The 20,658-nt window shown below is 43.3% G+C and overlaps 1 protein-coding gene across 10 annotated transcripts in view; it reads right to left on the bottom strand.

The window, feature by feature from the left end:
* FRY (FRY microtubule binding protein) overlaps positions 1-20,658 on the bottom strand; it is a 426,981-nt gene that overhangs the window by 6,754 nt on the left and 399,569 nt on the right. For 7 of the 10 annotated variants that reach the window (XM_067016675.1, XM_067016673.1, XM_067016676.1 and 4 more), the window contains 5 exons: positions 19,752-19,941; positions 16,085-16,234; positions 14,849-14,947; positions 12,896-12,979; positions 192-209 (listed from right to left, as the gene is read on the bottom strand). In XM_067016675.1, coding sequence (XP_066872776.1) covers positions 192-209; positions 12,896-12,979; positions 14,849-14,947; positions 16,085-16,234; positions 19,752-19,941 — 541 coding nt within the window. The remainder of the gene's footprint in view (positions 1-191; positions 210-12,895; positions 12,980-14,848; positions 14,948-16,084; positions 16,235-19,751; positions 19,942-20,658) is intronic. The other 3 variants (XM_067016679.1, XM_059042182.2, XM_059042184.2) reach the window with 1 other exon arrangement.

Below are 20,658 nucleotides of genomic sequence, written 5' to 3'. Positions count from 1 at the left end.
CAACATAGGTTTCTACTTTGGGAGGAAGGCAGCCCAGAATGCTAACAAACTGCATGTCTCAGTCTACCAAATAAAAGAAAATGAAACAAAAAAGGGAAAACATGCTAAGAGATATAATAGTAACAGTAAAAATAAGATTGTTATGGGTCCATGCCTAAATGGACAAACAGTATGAAAGAAAGTTAACTTACTGCAAGAGATTCCATTTGCTACACAGCAAGCATGGCACAGGAAACAAAGGAAAGGAAAGAAAGTACAGGGTCAGTGTAATGCATGCAACAGAAAGCACGGCCCTCTTCTAAGAGCAGAACCGTCAGCCGTCAGCCTGATTAGCATCGCTTGCCCCAACGTGATAAATGGTTGCAAATGCTGTACCCATTCAACATGCACAGCAGGCCAGTTAAAAACAAGCTCTAATGGGAAACATGTCACTGAAGAAACATAATTTGTGATCTTTTAGATTCTCTGATTAGTTCATTTAGACTTTGTCAGTCTTGGAGACCACAAGTGAAAACTTATATTGCTTGAAGATTTTAGTGTTTAAATGTGAATAGTAACATAGTAAACATAGTAAAACTGTGAGGAGACCAACTGATTAATCTGAAGGAAATACAGCCCCAAACAAATTATACTATGGCTAAGTTAAGGCAGAGTCTTTAATATGTTTGGCTTCATATCAACTACACTATGACTATCCAATTAGCATAGAATATAAAGAACAATCTAAGTGGCAATTTCTTTAGAGTCAGATTGCCGTCCACATGGAGAATGTTTCACAGGACTGCTACATATTGTTATTTCAAAGGACTGAACGTTGTCTTAAACTCCCAAACAAGTGTGAGATATGACAAGTAAGCTTGCATTTTAGTTTTTATAATTTTTTCCCCAGTAGACAATTTCTAAAAGTAATCTAGAACTGATGTTAGTCTAGAAGATTATAAATTTGTAACTGGGCCATGTTACACAACCCGAGGTATTTACTATTTTCAAGAAAACTTTAACTGTGCTAGAAGTTTTTATAACCAAACCTTACGTACTGAAAGACAATGCCACACAAGAAAGGAGTACAGGGCCAGAGTTTTAAGTCTACATATACAGAGTTGCCGCTGTGAAGACTTTTTAGAAAACGTCAAATCTGATTGAAACGTTTAGTATGTACCTTAGTACATAACTGCTTCTACCATGGAATTTACTTTTCAGAAGCGTGGAATGAAGCAAGTGCTGAGTAAATTACATGGTCTTGTGTGAAGAAAACTGCTATCATTTTTACTGTTTTCCAAAACAATGTTGTAATTCCAGGTCAACAAGTCAGTTAAAGAAAAATCTCTGTTCAGTGAAGGCAAATGAGGCTTTTTGACTTCAGCCTGGTACCGAGGAATTTCATTGTCAACGAATTCCTTCCACTCCACGCTCAGGGCACACACTTGTGTTTCTTGGGAGACGGCCAGCTTGACGAACACCAGTTCTCAGTGTCCTTAAACTCTCCATTCTAGGTAGGCTAGTTCAAGCTGCACTGATATTTATTACCCCAGAATCTTTTCCTAGGCCACAGGCTTGGATGTAGTTTGCATTTAGAGCTCCAAAAAGATAGTGAAAAAAGCCTTTCAAGGAAAATGTTAAAACTGCCCCCCCCCCAATATTTTCCAGTATCCAGGTTTTAAAAATAATCCTTTTAGAAGTCTTTATAGATATATCTATGTTTTGGTGATTCAAGATTCTTTTGAAAATGTGGGAATCTGTTTTATTTGGTCACAAGGATTTTCTTCAAGCCCGGTTCCTGTACTCCTGATATGACTTGATTTATTTAAAGTTTGGATTTAGAGGTATGTTTTCTCAAAATGAGAAAAAAAAATGTCAAGAAGTCAAGATGTTAAGAATTGATCATAGACAAGGTAGCTTAAAAGCCTAGAATCATCTAGTTCTCATTCATTAACAGTATCATAGGAGGAGCTTCAAGATGGCGGAAGAGTAAGATGCAGAGATCACCTCCCTCCCCACAAATACATAAGAAATACATCTACATGTGGAACAACTCCTACAGAACACCCACCGAACGCTGGCAGAAGACCTCAGACCTCCCAAAAGGCAAGAAACTCCCCCACGTACCTGGGTAGGGCAAAAGAAAGAAGAATAAACAGAGACAAAAGAATAGGGACGGGACCTACACCAGTGGGAGGGAGCCGTGAAGGAGGAAAGGTTCCCACACACTAGAAGCCACTTCGCGGGCGGATACTGCGGGTGGCGGAGGGGGAAGCTTCAGAGCCATAGAGGAGAGCTTAGTAACGGGTGCAGAGGGCAAAGCGGAGAGATTCCCGTAGAGGATCGGTGCCGACCAGCACTCACCAGCCCGAGAGGCTTGTCTGCTCACCGGCCAGGGCGGGCGGGGGCTGGGAGCTGAGGCTCGGGCTTTGGAGGTCGGATCTCGGGGAGAGGACTGGGGTTCGCGGCGTGAACACAGCCTGAAGGGGCTAGTGCGCCACGGCTAGCCGGGAGGCAGTCCGGGACAAAGTCTGGAACTGCCGAAGAAGCAAGAGACCGTTGTTTCTGGTGCGTGAGGAGAGGGGATTCAGAGCGCTGCCTAAACGAGCTCCGGAGACGGGCGCGAGCTGCAGCTTCAGCACGGACCCCAGAGATGGGCATGAGACGCTAAGGCTGCTGCTGCCGCCACCAAGAAGCCTGTGAGCGAGCACAGGTCACTCTCCACACCTCCCCTCCCGGGAGCCCGTGCAGCCCGCCACTGCCAGGGTCCCGGGATCCAGGGACAGCTTCCCCGGGAGAACGCACGGCACACCTCAGGCTGGTGCAACGTCACGCTGGTCTCTGCTGCCGCAGGCTAACCCTGCATTCGTACCCCTCCCTACCCCGGCTTGAGTGAGCCAGAGCCCCTGAATCAGCTACTCCTTTAACCCCGTCCTGTCTGAGCAAAGAACAGATGCCCTCAGGTGACCTACACGCAGAGGCGGGGCCAAATCCAAAGCTGAACCCCGGGAGCTGTGTGAACAAAGAAGAGAAAGGGAAATCCCTCCCAGCAGCCTCGGGAGCAGCAGACTAAATCTCCACAGTAACCTTGATGTACCTGCATCTGTGGATTACCTGAATAGACAGCAAATCATCCCAAATTGAAGAGGTGGACTTTGGGAGCAATAATATATATATATATTTTTTCCCTTTTTCTCTTTTCGTGAGTGTGTTTGTGTATGCTTCTGTGTGTGATTTTGTCTGTATAGCTTTGCTTTTACCATTTATCCTAGGGTTCTGCCTGTCCATTTTCTTTTTTTAATTAAATTTTTCTTCTTAATTATTTTTTAATTAACTTTATCTTCTTTCTTTCTTTTTTTTTTTCTCCCTTTTATTCTGAGCCATGTGGAGGACAGGCTCTTGGTGCTCCAACCAGGCATAAGGACTGTGCCACTGAGGTGCAAGAGCTAAGTTCCGGACACTGGTCCTCAGGAGACCTCCCAGCTCCATGTAATATCAAACGGCAAAAATCTCCCAGAGATCTCCATCTCAACGCCAAGACCCAGCTCCACTCAAGGAGCAGCAAGCTACAGTGCTGGACACCCTATGCCAAACAACTAGCAAGACAGCAACACAACCCCATCCACTAGCACAGAGGCTGCCTAAAATCATAATAAGGCTACAGCCACCCCAAAACACACCACCGGACGTGGACCTGCCCACCAGAAAGACAAGATCCAGCCTCATCCACCAGAACACAGGCACTAGTCCCCTCCACCAGGAAGCCTACACAACCCACTGAACCAACCTTAGCCACAGGGGACAGACACACAAAAAAACAACGGAAACTACGAACCTGCAGCCTGTGAAAAGGAGACCCCATATACACTAAGTTAAACAAAATGCAAAGACAGAGAAACAGCAGATGAAGGAACAAGACAGAAGCCCACCAGACCTAACAAATGAAGAGGAAATAGGCAGTCTCCCTGAAAAAGAATTCAGAAAAATGATAGTAAAGATGATCCAAAATCTTGGAAATAGAATGGAGAAAATACAAGAAATGTTTAACAAGGACCTGGAAGAACTAAAGAGCAAACAAACAATGATAAACAGCACAATAAACGAAATTAAAAATTCTCTAGAAGGGATCAATAGCAGAATAACTGAGGCAGAAGAACAGATAAGTGACTTGGAAGATAAAATAGTGGAAATAACTACCGCAGAGCAGAATAAAGAAAAAAGAATAAAAAGAATAGAGGACAGTCTCAGAGACCTTTGGGACAACATTAAACACACCAACATTTGAATTATAGGGGTCCCAGAAAAATAAATGGACTGAGAAAATATTTGAAAAAATTATAGTTGAAAACTTCATTAATATGGGAAAGGAAATATTTAATGAAGTCAAGGAAGCACAGTGAGTCCCATACAGACTAAATCCAAGGAGAAATATGCCAAGACACATATTAATCAAACTATCAAAAACTGAATGCAAAGAAAACATATTAAAAGCAGCAAGGGAAAAACAACAAATAACACACAAGGGGATCCCCATAAGGTTCACAGCTGATCTTTCAGCAGAATCTCTGAAAGCCAGAAGGGAGTGGCAGGATATACTTAAAGTGATGAAAGAAAAATCCTACAACCAAGATTACTCTAGCCAGCAATGATCTCATTCAGATTTGATGGAGAAATAAAAACCTTTACAGACAAGCAGAAGGTAAGAGAATTCAGCACCACCAAACCAGCTTTACAACAAATGCTAAAGGAACTTTTCTAGGCAAGAAACACAAGAGAAGGAAAAGACCTACAAGAAGAAACCCGAAACAATTAAGTAAATGATAATAGGAACATACATATCAATAATTACCTTAAATGTAAATGGATTAAATACTCCCACCAAAGGACACAGACTGGCTGAATGGATACAAAAACAAGACCCATATATATGCTGTCTACAAGAGACCCACTTCAGACCTAGGGACACATACAGACTGAAAGTAAGGGAATGGAAAAAGATATTCCATGCAAATGGAAATCAGAAGAAAGCTGGAGTAGCAATTCTCATATCAGACAAAATAGACTTTAAAATAATGACTATTACAAGAGACAAAGAAGGACACTACATAATGATCAAGGGATCAATCCAAGAAGAGGATATAACAATTATAAATATTTATGCACCCAGAATAGGAGCACCTCAATACATAAGGCAAATACTAACAGCCATAAAAGGGGAAATCGACAGTAACACAATCATAGTAGGGGACTTTAACACCCCACTTTCACCAATGGACAGATCATCCAAAATGAAAATAAATAAGGAAACACAAGCTTTAAATGATACATTACACAAGATGGACTTAATTGATATTTATAGGACATTCCATTCAAAAACAACAGAATCCACTTTCTTTTCAAGTGCTCATGGAATATTCTCCAGGATAGATCATATCTTGGGTCACAAATTTAAGAAAATTGATATCGTATCAAGTATCTTTTCTGACCACAACACTATGAGACTAGATATCAATTACAGGAAAAAATCTGTAAGAAATACAAACACATGGAGGCTAAACAACACACTACTTACTAACCAAGAGATCACTGAAGAAATCAAAGAGGAAATCAAAATATACCTAGAAACAAATCAATGAAAACACAATGACCCAAAACCTATGGGATACAGCAAAAGCAGTTCTAAGAGGGAAGTTTATAGCAATACAGTCCTACCTTGAGAAACATCTCAAATAAACAACCTAACTTTACACCTAAAGCAATTAGAGAAAGAAGAACAAAAAAACCCCAATGTTACCAGAAGGAAAGAAATCATAAAGATCAGATCAGAAATAAATGAAAAAGAAATGAAGGAAACGATAGCAAAGATCAATAAAACTAAAAGCTGGTTCTTTGAGAAGATAAACAAAATTGATAAACCATTAGCCAGACTTCTCAAGAAAAAAAAGGGAGAAAACTCAAATCAATAGAATTAGAAATGATAAAGGAGAAGTAACAACTGACACTGCAGCAATGCAAAGGATCATGACAGATTACTACAAGCAACTCTATGCCAGTAAAATGGACAACCTGGAAGAAATGGACAAATTCTTAGAAATGCACAACCTTCCGAGAGTGAACCAGGAAGAAATAGAAAATATGAACAGCCCAATCACAAGCACTGAAATTGAGACTGTGATTAAAAATCTTCCAACAAAGAAAAGCCCAGGACCAGATAGCTTCACAGGAGAATTCTATCAAACATTTAGAGAAGAGCTAACACCCATCCTTCTCAAACTCTTCCAAAATATAGCAGAGGGAGGAACACTCCCAAACTCATTCTACAAGGCCACCATCACTCTGATACCAAAACCAGACAGATATCACAAAAAAAGAAAACTACAGGCCAATATCACTGATAAACATAGACTGAAAAATCCTCAACAAAATACTAGCAAACAGAATCCAACAGCATATTAAAAGGAGCATACACTATGATCAAGTGGGGTTTATCCCAGGAAAGCAAGGATTCTTCAATATATGCAGATCAATCAACGTGGTACACTATATTAACAAATTTAAGGAGAAAAACCATATGAACATCTCAATAGATGCATAGAAAGGTTTCGACAAAATTCAACACCCAGGGCTTCCCTGGTGGCGCAGTGGTTGAGAGTCCGCCTGCCGATGCAAGGGACACGGGTTTGTGCCCTGCTCTGGGAAGATCCCACATGCCGCGGAGCTGCTAGGCCCGTGAGCCATGGCCACTGAGCCTGTACGTCCGGAGCCTGTGCTCCTCAATGGGAGAGGCCCGCGTACCACCAAAAAAAAAGAAGAAGTTCAACACCCATTTATGATAAAAACCTTCCAGAAAGTAGGCATAGAGGGAACTTTCCTCAACATGATAAACACCATATATGACAAACCCACAGCCAACATCGTCCTCAATGGTGAAAAACTGAAACCATTTCCACTAAGATCAGGAACAAGACAAGGTTGCCCACTCTCACCACTGTTATTCAACATAGTTTTGGAAGTTCTAGCCACAGCAATCAGAGGGAAAAAAGAAATAAAAGGAATCCAAATCAGAAAAGAAGTAAAGCTGTCACTGTTTGCAAATGACATGATACTATACATAGAGAATCCTAATGATGCTACCAGAAAACTACGAAAGCTAATCAGTGAATTTGTTAAAGTAGTGGGATACAAAATTAATGCCCAGAAATCTCTTGCATTCCTATACACTAATGATGAAAAATCTGAAAATGAAATTAAGAAAACACTCCCATTTACCATTGCAACAAAAAGAAAAAATATCTAGGAATAAAAGTACCTAAGGAGACAAAAGGCCTGTATGCAGAAAATTATTAGACACTGATGAAAGAAATTAAAGATGATACAAATAGATGGAGACATATACCATGTTCTTGGGTTGGAAGAATCAACATTGTGAAAATGACTGTACTAACCAAAGCAATCTACAGATTCAATGCTATCCCTATCAAACTACCACTGGCATTTTTCACAGAACTAGAACAAAAAATTTCACAATTTGTATGGAAACACAAAAGACCCCGAATAGCCAAAGCAATCTTGAGAAAGAAAAACAGAGCTGGAGGAATCAAGCTCCCTGACTTCAGACTATACTGCAAATCTACAGTAATCAAGACAATATGGTACTGGCACAAGAACAAAAATATAGATCAATGGAACAGGATAGAGAGCCCAGAGACAAACCCACGCACCTATGGTCAACTAATCTATGACAAAGGAGGCAAGGATATACAATGGAGAAAAGACAGCCTCTTCAATAAGTGGTGCTGGGAAAACTGGACAGCTACATGTAAAAGAATGAAATTAGAACACTCCCTAACACCATACACAAAAATAAACTCAAAATGGAGTAGAGACCTAAATGTAAGACTGGACACTATAAAACTCTTAGAGGAAAACATAGGAAGAACACTCTTTGACATACATCACAGCAAGATCTTTTTTGATCCACCTCCTAGAGTAATGGAAATAAAAACAAAAATAAACAAATGGAACCAAATGAAACTTCAAAGCTTTTGAACAGCAAAGGAAACCATAAACAAGATGAAAAGACAACCCTCAGAATGGGAGAAAATATTTGCCAATGAAGCAACTGACAAGGGATTAATCTCCAAAACATACAAGCAACTCTTGCAGCTCAATATCAAAAAAACAAACAACCCAATCCAAAAATGGGCAGAAGACCTAAATAGACATTCCTCCAAAGAAGATATACAGATTGCCAACAAACACATGAAAGAATGCTCAACATCACTAATCATTAGAGAAATGCAAATCAAAACTACAATGAGATATCATCTCACATCAGTCACAATGGCCATCATCAAAAATCTACAAAGAATAAATGCTGGAGAGGGTGTGGAGAAAAGGGAACCTCTTGCACTGTTGGTGGGAATGTAAATTGATACAGCCACTATGGAGAACAGTATGGAGGTTCCTTAAAAAACTAAAAATAGAATTATCATATGATCCAGCAATCCCACTCCTGGGCATATACCCAGAGAAAACCATAGTTCAAAAAGACAGATGTACCCCAACGTTCATTGCAGCACTATTTACAATAGCTAGGTCACGGAAGCAACCTAAATGCCTGTCGACAGACGAATGGATAAAGAAGTCATGGTACATGTATACAATGGAATATTACTCAGCCATAAAAAGGAACGAAATTGAGTCATTTGTTGAGACGTGGATGGATCTAGAGACTGTCATACAGAGTGAAGGAAGTCAAAAAGAGAAGAACAAATACTGTATGCTAACACATATATATGGTGTCTAACAAAGAAAAACAAAATGGTCAGAAGAACCTAGGGGCAAGACAGGAATAAAGATGCAGACCTACTAGAGAATGGACTTGAGGATACAGGGAGGGGAAGGATAAGCTGGGACAAAGTGAGAGAGTGGCATAGAACTATATATGCTACCAAACGTAAAATAGATAGCTAGTGGGAAGCAGCCGCATAGCACAGGGAGATCAGCTTGGTGCTCTGTGACCACCTAGAGGGGTGGGATAGGGAGGGTGGGAGGGAGGGAGATGCAAGAGGGAAGAGATATGGGGACATATGTATATGTGTGACTGATTCACTTTGTTATAAAGCAGAGGCTGACACACCATTGTAAAGCAATTATACTCCAGTAAAGATGTTACAAAAAAGTAGCATAGCCATTCTTGTTTCTCTGTATTCTCCTCTGAAGCCAGTTTTTTGCTTATGATGTAGCCAGTTAAGTAAAAATCTGAGAAATTTTTGACATGTCAGAAGATAAGTCACAGTATACTATATTAACTATAATTTTCATCATGTTTAATCTCTGAAAGTCACTGGTTTAAAATTGTATAAAATTTAGAAAATCTAGCCAAATGTTGAAGCTTTCCTACTCAATATTACAAAGATGCATGTAATCTCCTAAGCAGGTGGGTACAATATGTACTCACCTGTTGCTAAAATCACTTGGCTCTGGCACATTCATGACTATTGCATTATATTTGTTGAGTAGTTTTTTGGACCTTGGTCATGAATATCTTTTAAAGATTCGAAAGATAAATACCTTTAAGCCTCTAATACAGATTACACAGCCTGACGTGTTTACTATTTTCAAGAAAACTTTCATTTCAGCAGACATTTCCTTACTCAGTCTAGAGAAGAGATTCCTTATAGCAAAGGACTGATTGACTGTATCTGAAGGATAATGTTTAATGGGTTACAGTTTAGCTGGAGAAACATCTCGTCTTGTTCAACATTTAGCTTTTTGTTCAATTTGTAGAAGAACAGAGGTTGCAAGCTTCTCTCGTTTTTGGATTAGACAGGGATAGGAAATACACAGCTAACAGGGTTAGTGTCCAAGAAGACTCTAGGATGGTGTGAATGTAATAAGATAAAATGTCGTGCGGCTACATGTAAACTCTTGTACTTGAGTCCAAAGAGTCTAATGTTCAATTCGTGTTCAGAAATGGCTGTGGAATTAAGAGTGCGTCAACTAAAATCACTTATGGCAAATGAAGTGGCAACCTCTCCAGCTTTCCCAGGGCCAGCCCTGCATAACCGGGGAGGTGAGCTGTGCTAATTCGCCGTAGGGTCGAGGCCGAGGCCACTGCCTGGAGAGCCCAGAGCCGAGATGCTTCACCGCGTCCTGCGTTTCCGTGAACTTAAACACCCCAGCAGCAGCTGCTCCAGGATGAATTCCACGGGCGACAGGAGAGGTCACCACAAGCCACAATCCTTATTTAGAGGTGCTGGCTTTAAGTCGTGAAGAGACCTGTCTCGCTGGGTGTGTGCAGGCGGAGAAGACACTGGTACAGCTGTGTCTGCCAAGGAGCTGCCCTCACGACAGGCGCGACTTGCACGCCCGCCTTGTTCTACATCTTATTTGCCGTGCGCCGTGCCTCATTCTAGGAGAACGGGTATTGTAGTCACCAAGTAGCCTAAATCACTGACTAATCACACCGGTCTTAACACAAAGAAGCCTTTCCTCCAAAATACTCCCAAGTATTAGAAGCACTTTTCTCAGGAACACTGTTCTGTTGTTTTGTACACACTCTACAATGACTCCTCCAAGGTCCCCTCAGGGAGTGAGGCCAGCACACGGGCACTAGCATCCTATATACGCAGAGATTGTTCTCACTGCGGCAAAGAGGAACACTTCTGTTTTTCTTGAAAGGCACAATTTTATTTAGCTTTCACTTCCCCATTGTGGGGCCTTAGGTGCGGAGGCACATGTTTCTATTATAAAGAAAAGAACATCGTGATGACTGGCCCCTGGCTCTTGCCGGCAGGGTTGGGAACTCAGTGTGCACAGCGGACGGTGGAGAGCTGACCAGCTCAAGGTCACTGCTGCCACTCGAGGAAGGCAGGCCTGGCGTTGCTACCTCTTTTTTCTCTTTTTTTTTAAGAGATGCCAGGAATGCTGTTTTGAGTGTATGTGTGAACAATTTTAAGTTTAAACTGTTGGGTCAAATTTAAATTGTACAAGCTGAATAAACATGTCTGAATTGGTTACAGCTTACAGGCCACCAGTGTGTAACCTTTCCTCATTACCTTGATGTCTACAACTTCATGTTGAGAACAGAAGTAAAATCAGAAAATAAATATTCAGCATCCAACAAAGAGTTATATTCTGTTCCACAAACAATTCCACAGCAATTTCTCACCTACGTTACCAGTTAAGAATGACTAGAAATCAGCTACTGGCAAAGACCAGACCGGCTGGGGTAGGGCTTGGGGTGGGAAGACTTCACATGCCTATCTGTGTACCTGGTCACCGTCTCTGGCTGACTGACATCTCTAACTGCTCAAGCGTTTGCTAGGTTTAGTTAAGGTAAGTACTAATCCTCCCATAAAGTCCACACTTCTCTGAAATAGAGTACACACGTGGAGTAAGTTTTGGCATGTTGACTTCGCAATTTATATCCAGACATAGATTCTTCCAGTTAAAGCTCACTTCCTATCTCCCCTTCCACTCGTCCCCATGCAAAGGGTGCTCAGAATAATTGGCATCATCAAACTATTCCAGAAGATAGAGAATCTGACTTAAAAAAGAGAGCTGGAGTGAATCAATGGAGGGTAAGCAGAGCTCTGAGGTCAAACGTTTGTTGGGTTTTGCTTTGGGATGGAAGCCAAGTGGTAGCTCGAATCAGAAAAATAACCTCTCTTCCAACTCTGGATATAAGATCAATATTGAGATGGACTGACACTGTCATTTCTCCTCCAAGGCCCACCCTGAAGACGATTTCTCATCCTCTGAAGGATGCACGCTCTCACATGCTTTTCTAGGTGTGACAACGTAATTACAAGGTGACCCCTCTGCCTAGACCCATCAGCAGCCCCCTAACCTGTCTTCCCAAATTCACGCCCGCCCACTTCAGTCCGTTTCCACAGGAGAGTGGGCGAGCCCCACTCGGATCACGCCCACCTGTTACAACTTTTAATTGCCCACCACTGCTGTGAAGCACCCACAGCCCTGCACGGTCTGGCTTGTGCAGCTTCTTCAGGCTCAAGCTTTTCTCCCTGTCACTGTCTACGCGCCCAGCCCCACAGGCCCTCATCGGTCCTTGGAAAGGGCCGGGTTCCCTCCTGCCTCGGGGCCTTCACGCAGGCTCCGCACCCACCCCTCTGCACCCTAGCTCAGAGCTGAGATCTCCACTTAGATGGCACTTTGTGGAGAAGCCATCCCAGAACGGCCCTCCTGGTAGGCCACGTTCTCTTGCTGTATTCTCTCACAGCTTTACGGTTCCTTCCTCTCCTTAATGGCACTTAATGGCACACACTTTACACGTGTATGACTGTTGGTTAACGTCCATCCCCCCGAACAGATCAGAAACTGCACCCGGGGCAGAAGTCACCGTTGTACCCACCACGGGGGTCACAGGAGTAACTGCAGAATTGAATGATCTTAATCTGTTCACACTTTTCTGCCCAGTTTCCTTTACAATATGATGTACGTTTATAAGCCAGCTGGTCTGAGGTGTGTACTTAAAGCAATTCTAAATCAGGAAAAAAAAAAAGTCTGAGTGATTGATTGCTGAAAGGTCAACAAAGACTTTCTTCATTGAAGGAACTAAGTGGTTCAGTGAAGAATTAATGGCATTTGGTTTCATATTCTGAATGAAGAATAGATTTATTAGGAAATGGTTAGTATAGTTAGTGTCCAGCAGAAAGGTTATTTTTATACTTCTACTTTTCCAAAAAGAAGACCGCCCCGTCCCAAATGCCATCAACACAGTCATGCTTGGCACGAACGCCATTCTTTCTTACTCTAGAGGCGTCACGTGAACGTAGGGGACGCCCCGTTCTGCCTCTTCCTTTCTCACGTTCCACGCTTCTTGGGCAGATCAACACCAACACACAAAGTCAGGGCACAGAAAAGATAAACGCTAACAGGCTTGTATTACCTTTTCTTCTGAGTCCCCTGGTTGACAGGTAATTACTCCATCTCTTGACCCTCCTGCAAATGTTGCCTTACAGTTTGCAAGCCACTGTTTTCAGAAAGAGATACAGACATAGGTAAATTCAGTGATGTCCTAAGAATGTTTTTACAATCAATTCTTTCAGGAAAAATAGATTAAGCTTCTAATCATAGTAAAATAAAATTTTTATACGTCGACTTTTGGAAAACTGTTTGGTTAAAGATTACTAATTTGAAATTTGAAATTAAAGTATCTGCTTAGATGGGTTCAGTGATGGTCATTTAAAAATTTCAACATTTATCATTTCAGTGTTGTGATGTATCACCCTGAAGAATGGTTTCACAAGACCATTCCAAATTTATGTATAGATTAAATTCACATATGGTTAGAAACCTTTCACACGACTGAGGTTAGGAGACAGGTCCAACACTTCCTCGCAGGCTGGGTCCTCCTGGACGATGCACCCTGACTCACAGCACACCTTCTTCTCTGTTATTTTGAGGTGGCTTCTGGGAGGCAGGTCTATTTCACTGTAAGAAAGGCTATTATAGTAATAGCCCAGCTATTTAAAGATCCTGCCGGTCTTAAGTATCTGGAATAGTAACTAGTATAGATGTGAAAGGAACCTTTGGGCAGAAAACAATAAGCACTGAAGAACTGAAACTCACACTTGACATCAAAAGACTGGCTCGTTCACCAACCAGAATGAAAGGATTACTTTTATTAACTGATGACTGAGAAGCTGGAAATGAATGACAGCGAAAGAGCCACAGAAATAGAAGACAAAGGGAATTGTTGCAGTAGAATGTTAGAACTCTCTCTGACAGGTCATGAGAGAGCAACAACAAGAAACAAAAACCCAGTAACTTTAGAATGAGTATCTTCTATGTACGATGCACTTGTGCTGGGCAGTTTACATATGTTATTTCTATTTTAAAGGCAATATTGTGTTGTGGTTAAGAGCGTGGATCTTTGAATCCCACAGACCTGGGTTTCAATACCACTATGCTACCTCCTAGCTAATGAGAATAATAATAGCACCTCCCAGGGTAGTGGTAAGCATTACAGGATGTAAGTTAAGTGATGTAACTCTTGTCAGGTTGTTGGATACATAGAAAGGACTCAGGAAATGACAGCTGCCATGACTGTTATAATCGTTATGTTCTTACAACAGTTCTGCAAATTAATTACTATTATCACTGTCTTACAGATGATGAATCTGAGATGAGAGGAGGTAACTTAGCCAAGGTCACGAAACCTTAAAGTAACTGAGCTGCAATTTGAACTCAAGTCCATCTGACTTAAAAATCCACGCTCTTTTTACAGTGACTGGTGTATGCTAGGAAGTGCTCCATGGAGATTACACATGGAAGTTGTTGAAAATCAGGGGGTCTGCATGGATGGTTTCTGAATCACTTCTGGCTCTAACATTTTACAATTTACATCTTTGAAGGAAGAAAAAAGTAAAGAGCAGGAGCCGAGGCCAAGAGAAACCACGGAGACAGGGAGAAGCAGCTACCGAGAGGGGTTAAAAGGAGAAGAGAGATGAGACCCGTCTCAACCAGTTTTGGGTGAGGCGAACACCGGAAGGAAGTCATTAACAATTTTTAATTTCTGAGAAAAGAAAAGTTATAACGTCGATAAACTGACATATTAAGCAGATACCCACTTTCCCCAATTTCTTGGTAGGGAAATTACAGGGCTAAAATCGAAAGCTGAAAAATTTCTCCTTTGTAGGGTATCATTTTTATATAATCCATAGTACTGACAGTTCTGCCACCATTAAGTTGGAACTGTAGTCCTTCACTGAATAGATGAAATCTGTCTTCTCCCCAAAGAGCCTCTCTTGGGTAAATCACATCGCCTCCCAAGAGCTCACAGTGGTTGGGTTCATTTGGTTTTAACTAAATGTATATGCACAGAAACATAAAAGCTTACCGAGAGGGTGGCCTCTTTTCTGTTGTTGTAGGTATCCAAATATTCTTGCAGTTCCAAAACACTGAACTTGAGCTTGTCCAAAAGTCCACAAGAAAGGAGCTAAAGACAGGAAAATAATTCGTATTAAAACAACTTCCAGAGACACCTAGACAAAGGCATGGCTATGCAGAGAGAAAAGAGAAGTATATTTAGATGTAAAGTGTGGGGCGGGTGGTAGCATCCATTTTAATAAGCTGTGCAGTTTGTAATTTAGCTCCACTATCAGCGGCAATTGCATCGGATACTGCTAATCAAAATCTCCTGTGAAAATATCCATCTTCCTCCCCGTATCAGTATAGACGGACAAATCTTAACAAGCATTCCACAGAAGCCCACATTAAGATACAGCAAACATTTTATGCATGGACTCTAGTGGCTTCATCCAGTAATACGCCAAGCAATGTGAAGACAGACCGCCAAATAGGCTTTCAAACTGATTTGGTACTTCATCTGTACTTTAAATCATTAGTATTACATTTATACAGTCACGATTCAGCAGTCAGCCAGGGACTGTTTTAGTCATCCTTTAAACCAGCGGTCCCCAACTTTTTAGGCACCAGGGACCGGTTTTGTGGAAGACGATTTTTCCGCAGACGGGGTGGGGTGGGTGGGGGAGGGGTGGTCCAGGCAGTAATGCGAGCCGAGCCGTGGGGAGTGGTAGATGGAGATTCGCTCGCCCTGCCACCAACCTCCGGCTCTATGGCCTGGCACCGGTCCACGGCCCGGGGGCTGGGGACTCCTGCTTTTAAACTCATCATTTGCAGTTGGGCTGGACGAATCCATCCAGAGGGCATTCAGTCTCTTGGAAGTAGGGCAAGTGGTAACATCGTTGCCTCTGGGGACCCATCCGCCTAGCCAACCTGGCATCGCGGGGCCTGGCTAGGTCCGCTCTGGGGGGTGAGCTCAGCATATTCTCAGCCTTCAAAGTCAAGCGTCATCGGAGAGAAGCGGCAAGGCCGCGAAGGGAGCACAGAGGGGGTCCTCCCCCTGGTTCCCTGCAGTGACCGCCTTGGCTTGGGCTGGCCATGCAGTGATTCCTGTGCAGGCCCAGGCCCCTGGGACTCATAGCGCAACAGAGCGCTGCTCGCAAACAGAGAGAATCTTTCAAACGAACCACGACACACGTGTGCCTCCCTGAAGTTCCGCACCATCAGCTGGGCAGGCCGTTCGCCGCGGGAGCAGGCCTGAGATACTCACGGTCTCGGCGTCCACGAAGAGCGTGGGGCACTCGGAGCAGGAGGTGAGCATCTGGGAAGAGCTGACGAACTTGGACCCGATGCCCCGGAGGTTGTCTCCAAGGTAACTGGCCGCATCACAGGTTAGGAAGCAGAACCTTTTCTGAATATTCTGAAAGGCAACGTAATTACTATTTGTAAACGGCCACGTTTTAACTTTTGTACTAGAAAAAACTATCTTTCAACCTTCATAAAAGTATCCGATGAGCACAGGCCCTCCACGTAGTGGCGGGGGGTGGGGGGGGTGGGGTGACAGGGGCAGAGTGAATGTCTTAAGTCAAGTGAGTAATCACCCAGCGTGGACAAAGTTTCTTCCTAAAATGTCATTTCCCAAGGCGTGGGTGCTCCTACGGTCTTTTAAATGCTTGCTGCTTGTGCTTTCGCTGAGTGTCAGCGCCGGCCGGCAGCCTGGGGCTGCCCAGCATGTGTGTCGGATGAGTGAGAATTTCTGAGGTCGCTTCAGTGTCGGTGAGAGGAGAAAGGTCATGAGATATAATCTGTTTCCCTGAGAGACAGCACGAAAAAGGGCCATTTAACGAACGAGGAAACTCATGGGACCTGTCTCCCTGTGAAGGCGCCTCTGACTAGGAGTCTGTAACTCTGTCCGATAGCTTTGCACACATCAGCTCATCAAGCCTCACAACGAGGTGAAGGAACTGAGGCTAGGAGAAGTTAAAGAACTCAAGGTCTTGCAACTAGTAAGTGAAAGAGTAAGGATGAGCTTGACTTCTCAGTTCACATCCCTTCCATAAACCTATAATGCTTCCTAAATGTTATTATTTCCCCTATACTGCCTGAAGCAAAACCATAATTAGGAAGCATCGCACTCACTGGGCCTGCGTCAGTGCCAAAATGAGGACCTTTTTAGCCCCAACTTCCAACATGCAACATCTTCAACAAAAAGAACAAAATATTTAACCGAAAAATAATTCCGGTTGTAGGCACTGGCTTTCCCCAAAGAGATGTCGTACCTTTTCAGTTGGAGAATCTAACCCACAAGAAATCCTCTCTGCCCTGTTATGGGGAAATTAGCAGGTCCCCAAAACAGCAGCAGGCTCTTGGTTCCTTACAAGTTATACTAGAAAAACGCCTACCATGTTGCATATTATTTATTTTTTATTTAATACCTCTGAGAATCTTGCTGTAATACATAACATACATATGTCTTTATGGTGTTTTTAGTTTTATGTGCAATTAAAAAAAAAACTCGACAGAATGTTGCTGCTGAAAGGAACAGGAAATGCCACACGTGTCACCAGCTAGTGCAGTGGCAGAGCCGGGAGTGGGATCCAGGTCCTGCGAATAGTTTGGTTTCTTTCCATCTTACTTAAGGATATGGTGAGATCTGGGCTCATTTTTGTATTAAAAAAATTTTTTTTGGCCGTTCTGAGCAGCTTGCAGGATCTTAGTTCCCTGACCAGGGATCGAACCTGTGCCCCCTGCAGTGGCAGCGTGGAGTCCTAACCACTGGACCACCAGGGAAGTCGCTGGGTTTGTTTTTTATTGTACTGAGAAGCTAGATCTTTCAGGGAACTTCAGAGCCACATATGACTTCCATATAAAAACATCATATAATTTGGTGACACTGTGATCAAATGATAATATTCTAACACAGGAGCAGCAGGAAGGAAATACACTGACTGAGACACTTGGGAAGCCACCCATGCTGGACCTTTAGAAACCATTTCCTTGTTTTTAAAACCAAATTATTTTTGCAATTACCTGCTCTCTACCCCGTCCAAAATCCAACCAAATACAGGGAAACATGGTGTCCAGACTCACAGGAAAAATGTTAGAAAACAGTAAACAGCCATGGTGAGGACATGACGAAAGATTAATAGACTGCATGTCTGAAATGTGTTTCATTTCCAGCATATTTGATTAACACCGACTTTGCTACCCGTGTTGCTCTCAATCACAGAGCATTTGATGGTAGCTGAGAAAGTTCTTAAAGCTAAATGTAATATTAAAAACTGAAATAGGAGGTACACATTTATATTATTATTATTGCAGATAAGCTCCTTAGAAATTGGTCCATTACACTGATGAAAAAAATCCAAACCCCAATGTACCTCCCAGGGCCCAGCCCCATGTCCCAGCTCACATGACAATCTGTTGCCGTACTGGCATTAAGCCAGCAACTGTACGTTTAAGATTTACATTAAAAAGGTTTGTTGTTTTTTTTTTCCATTCATTCTTTCTGCATTTACTGAGCAGCTACTGTGTGTGAGCCACTGTGCCAGCTGCTGGGGGAATCAAAGCAAGACACCATTACCTGCCCTCTCCCAGGAGACAGACACCTAAACAAGTGTGACAAGTAGATACAACTACAGTTGGCTCGGGATCCCAAGTGTGTGTGTGTGGGGGGGCCAGGCAGAAAGAGGTAAAGGAAGGTGTCATTCACTGAAGTGACAGCCAGTCAGGGATTTGCATGTCATTGGGAGCACAGCTGTGGGAAAAGAGGAGATGACAGTTCTCGGCGCAGGAAAAGTACTGCTCAGGACTATAAAAACAGCATGAAGAGTCTAGTAACTGTAATAAGAAAAAATTACTACAACGGCCAAACTTAAATATACATTATTAACCATTATTTACAAATTGACTTTAGAACAATATGATAAATTACTTTGCTCCTGAATCCTTAACAATTAAATTTTCCTCAAATGGTAGCTTGTGGATAGTTGTTGTTTTTAAATTTCAGTCTGGCTGAATGTTAGGGTGTTTCCGGATTCTTATCCTTCAGCAGCCCACTGTTTGCTGTCTTAAGGCTAACAGTCCCTCCAGCCCCCAGCGCATCTCAGACACAACCTTAGTTTTTGTCCATTCCGTTTTCTAACAGGTCTCACGAAAAGTGAATTGAAAAACTTGAGAGACAGCAGCATGAATAACACTCAGAAGGCTGAGAAACTAGCTATGACTACTGTTGGTATATACGTCTCCCAAAATGGAAGGACCTCCAGGCGCAAAAACCAAGTTGACTTTTAGGTTAACTAAATTATGGCTTCCTGAATTTGAAATCATTTAAAGCAGATGGTCCCAGTTTTTTCATTTTCCACTGTCTATATAATTCATTTCCCTGCCTTCCCCACGGCTCTTCCTGAAGGTAATCAGAGGGCTCCATCCCTCAGTCCAGGGAAGCTACTGCGCCTCTCTAGCCACATACTCAGCAGAGCTCAACCCCTAGGAAACGTTCACAGGCTGCCACGTTGAAGGACTTCATGGCGGGGAAAGATAAAGGTCAAGGAAAAACACAGTGAATTAAAATGATAGAGGAGAGGTCTAAGCGGAAAGAAGAGATGGGGGCTGGCCTTGGCAGAAGCTGCCACCCTCTGGTCCTGAAGACCTGGCTGCCTGCCTGGGACTGACGATGCCAGTGAAAACCAGGGTGGGGGAGCGAGGGCACAGCACGGCGGCCTGAGTCCCTGCGCGCAGCGTCTCCACAGTGCCAGCCTGAGAAGGCTGAGTACATGAAGGTTGAGAAGAAAGGACGCAGTCAGTGGAGACTGAAGGATGTCAGGAGGACAAAGTAGCATAAACCCAGCACTTAACCCCTTCAGACGGAGGCCAGCTGGCTCCCCGAAGAGACCGCAGCCCCTGCGCGTCCGTGGGCCCCTCCGTGGGCGCCGTACCTTGAACAAGGAGGAGAACACGTGGAACGTGTACACGGCGCAGGAGCCGTCCGAGTCGCACAGCAGCTGGTTGACGTGACTACGCCACGCCTCCTCCGCGTCGTCACAGGCCGCGGGCTGAAACGCCGCGAGGATGGCCGAGAAGAAGGGCGAGGGGGGCGGCGAGACGCCCCTCTCCCCGTCTCCAAAGCTGGAACAAATGCAGAGGGCAGCGTCAGGAAGTGGCGTCCTCCTCGCCTTCGCCAGCCTGTGTTAGTTCTTACCCCGAGGCACCCAATCTGCCCACTCCTCCCGCGGGGGTCGCCTTGAGAGCCCGGCGCCCATTCAGAGGTCTCCAAGATTCTTTTCTGACTCTCCAAAAGAGCATTTTCACCTGTAGCATTTCTGGGATGCCTCCCGCTCGGATTTCCTTTATAGATTCGGAGCCTCTTTTAGCCTTCAGTAACTGCCCCCTCACTTTCCCGGACAGCCTTTCCCCACACACAGGATGCATTCGTTCCTGTGCTGCGGCCCACTGCAGCCCTTTCCATTTTTCAGTACAGTAAGTGATGAGAAAATTCCTGAATCTTTTCACTTTTCGTTTATGGAGGGACAGTATTAGTGGGTGCAGATACATACATGCCCAGAAGAAAAGGCCAGAGAGGGGAAAGGAAACGAAAGAAGAGAAATGCAGGGGGAGACAGAGAGGAACGAAGAAAGGAGAGAAGAATGAACGAACTGTGAAAAGTCAAAGTTCTTCTCTAGGTATCACCGTAAGCTGTTTCTCTGATGGATGGATATGGGTCACCATAACAGAAGGCCTCTCTGTCCAGCCACATCAGAAGCTTTTACTTAATTCTTGTTTTCAACGTTCGGAGGAGTGATTTTAGGATTCTGACTTTCTTCTCCTAAAGTAAATCTGTAGCAT

The sequence above is a fragment of the Kogia breviceps genome, chromosome 16 (assembly GCF_026419965.1).
Source record: "Kogia breviceps isolate mKogBre1 chromosome 16, mKogBre1 haplotype 1, whole genome shotgun sequence".
NCBI lineage: Eukaryota > Metazoa > Chordata > Mammalia > Artiodactyla > Physeteridae > Kogia > Kogia breviceps.
This window is presented reverse-complemented; position numbering and strand designations above follow the sequence as displayed.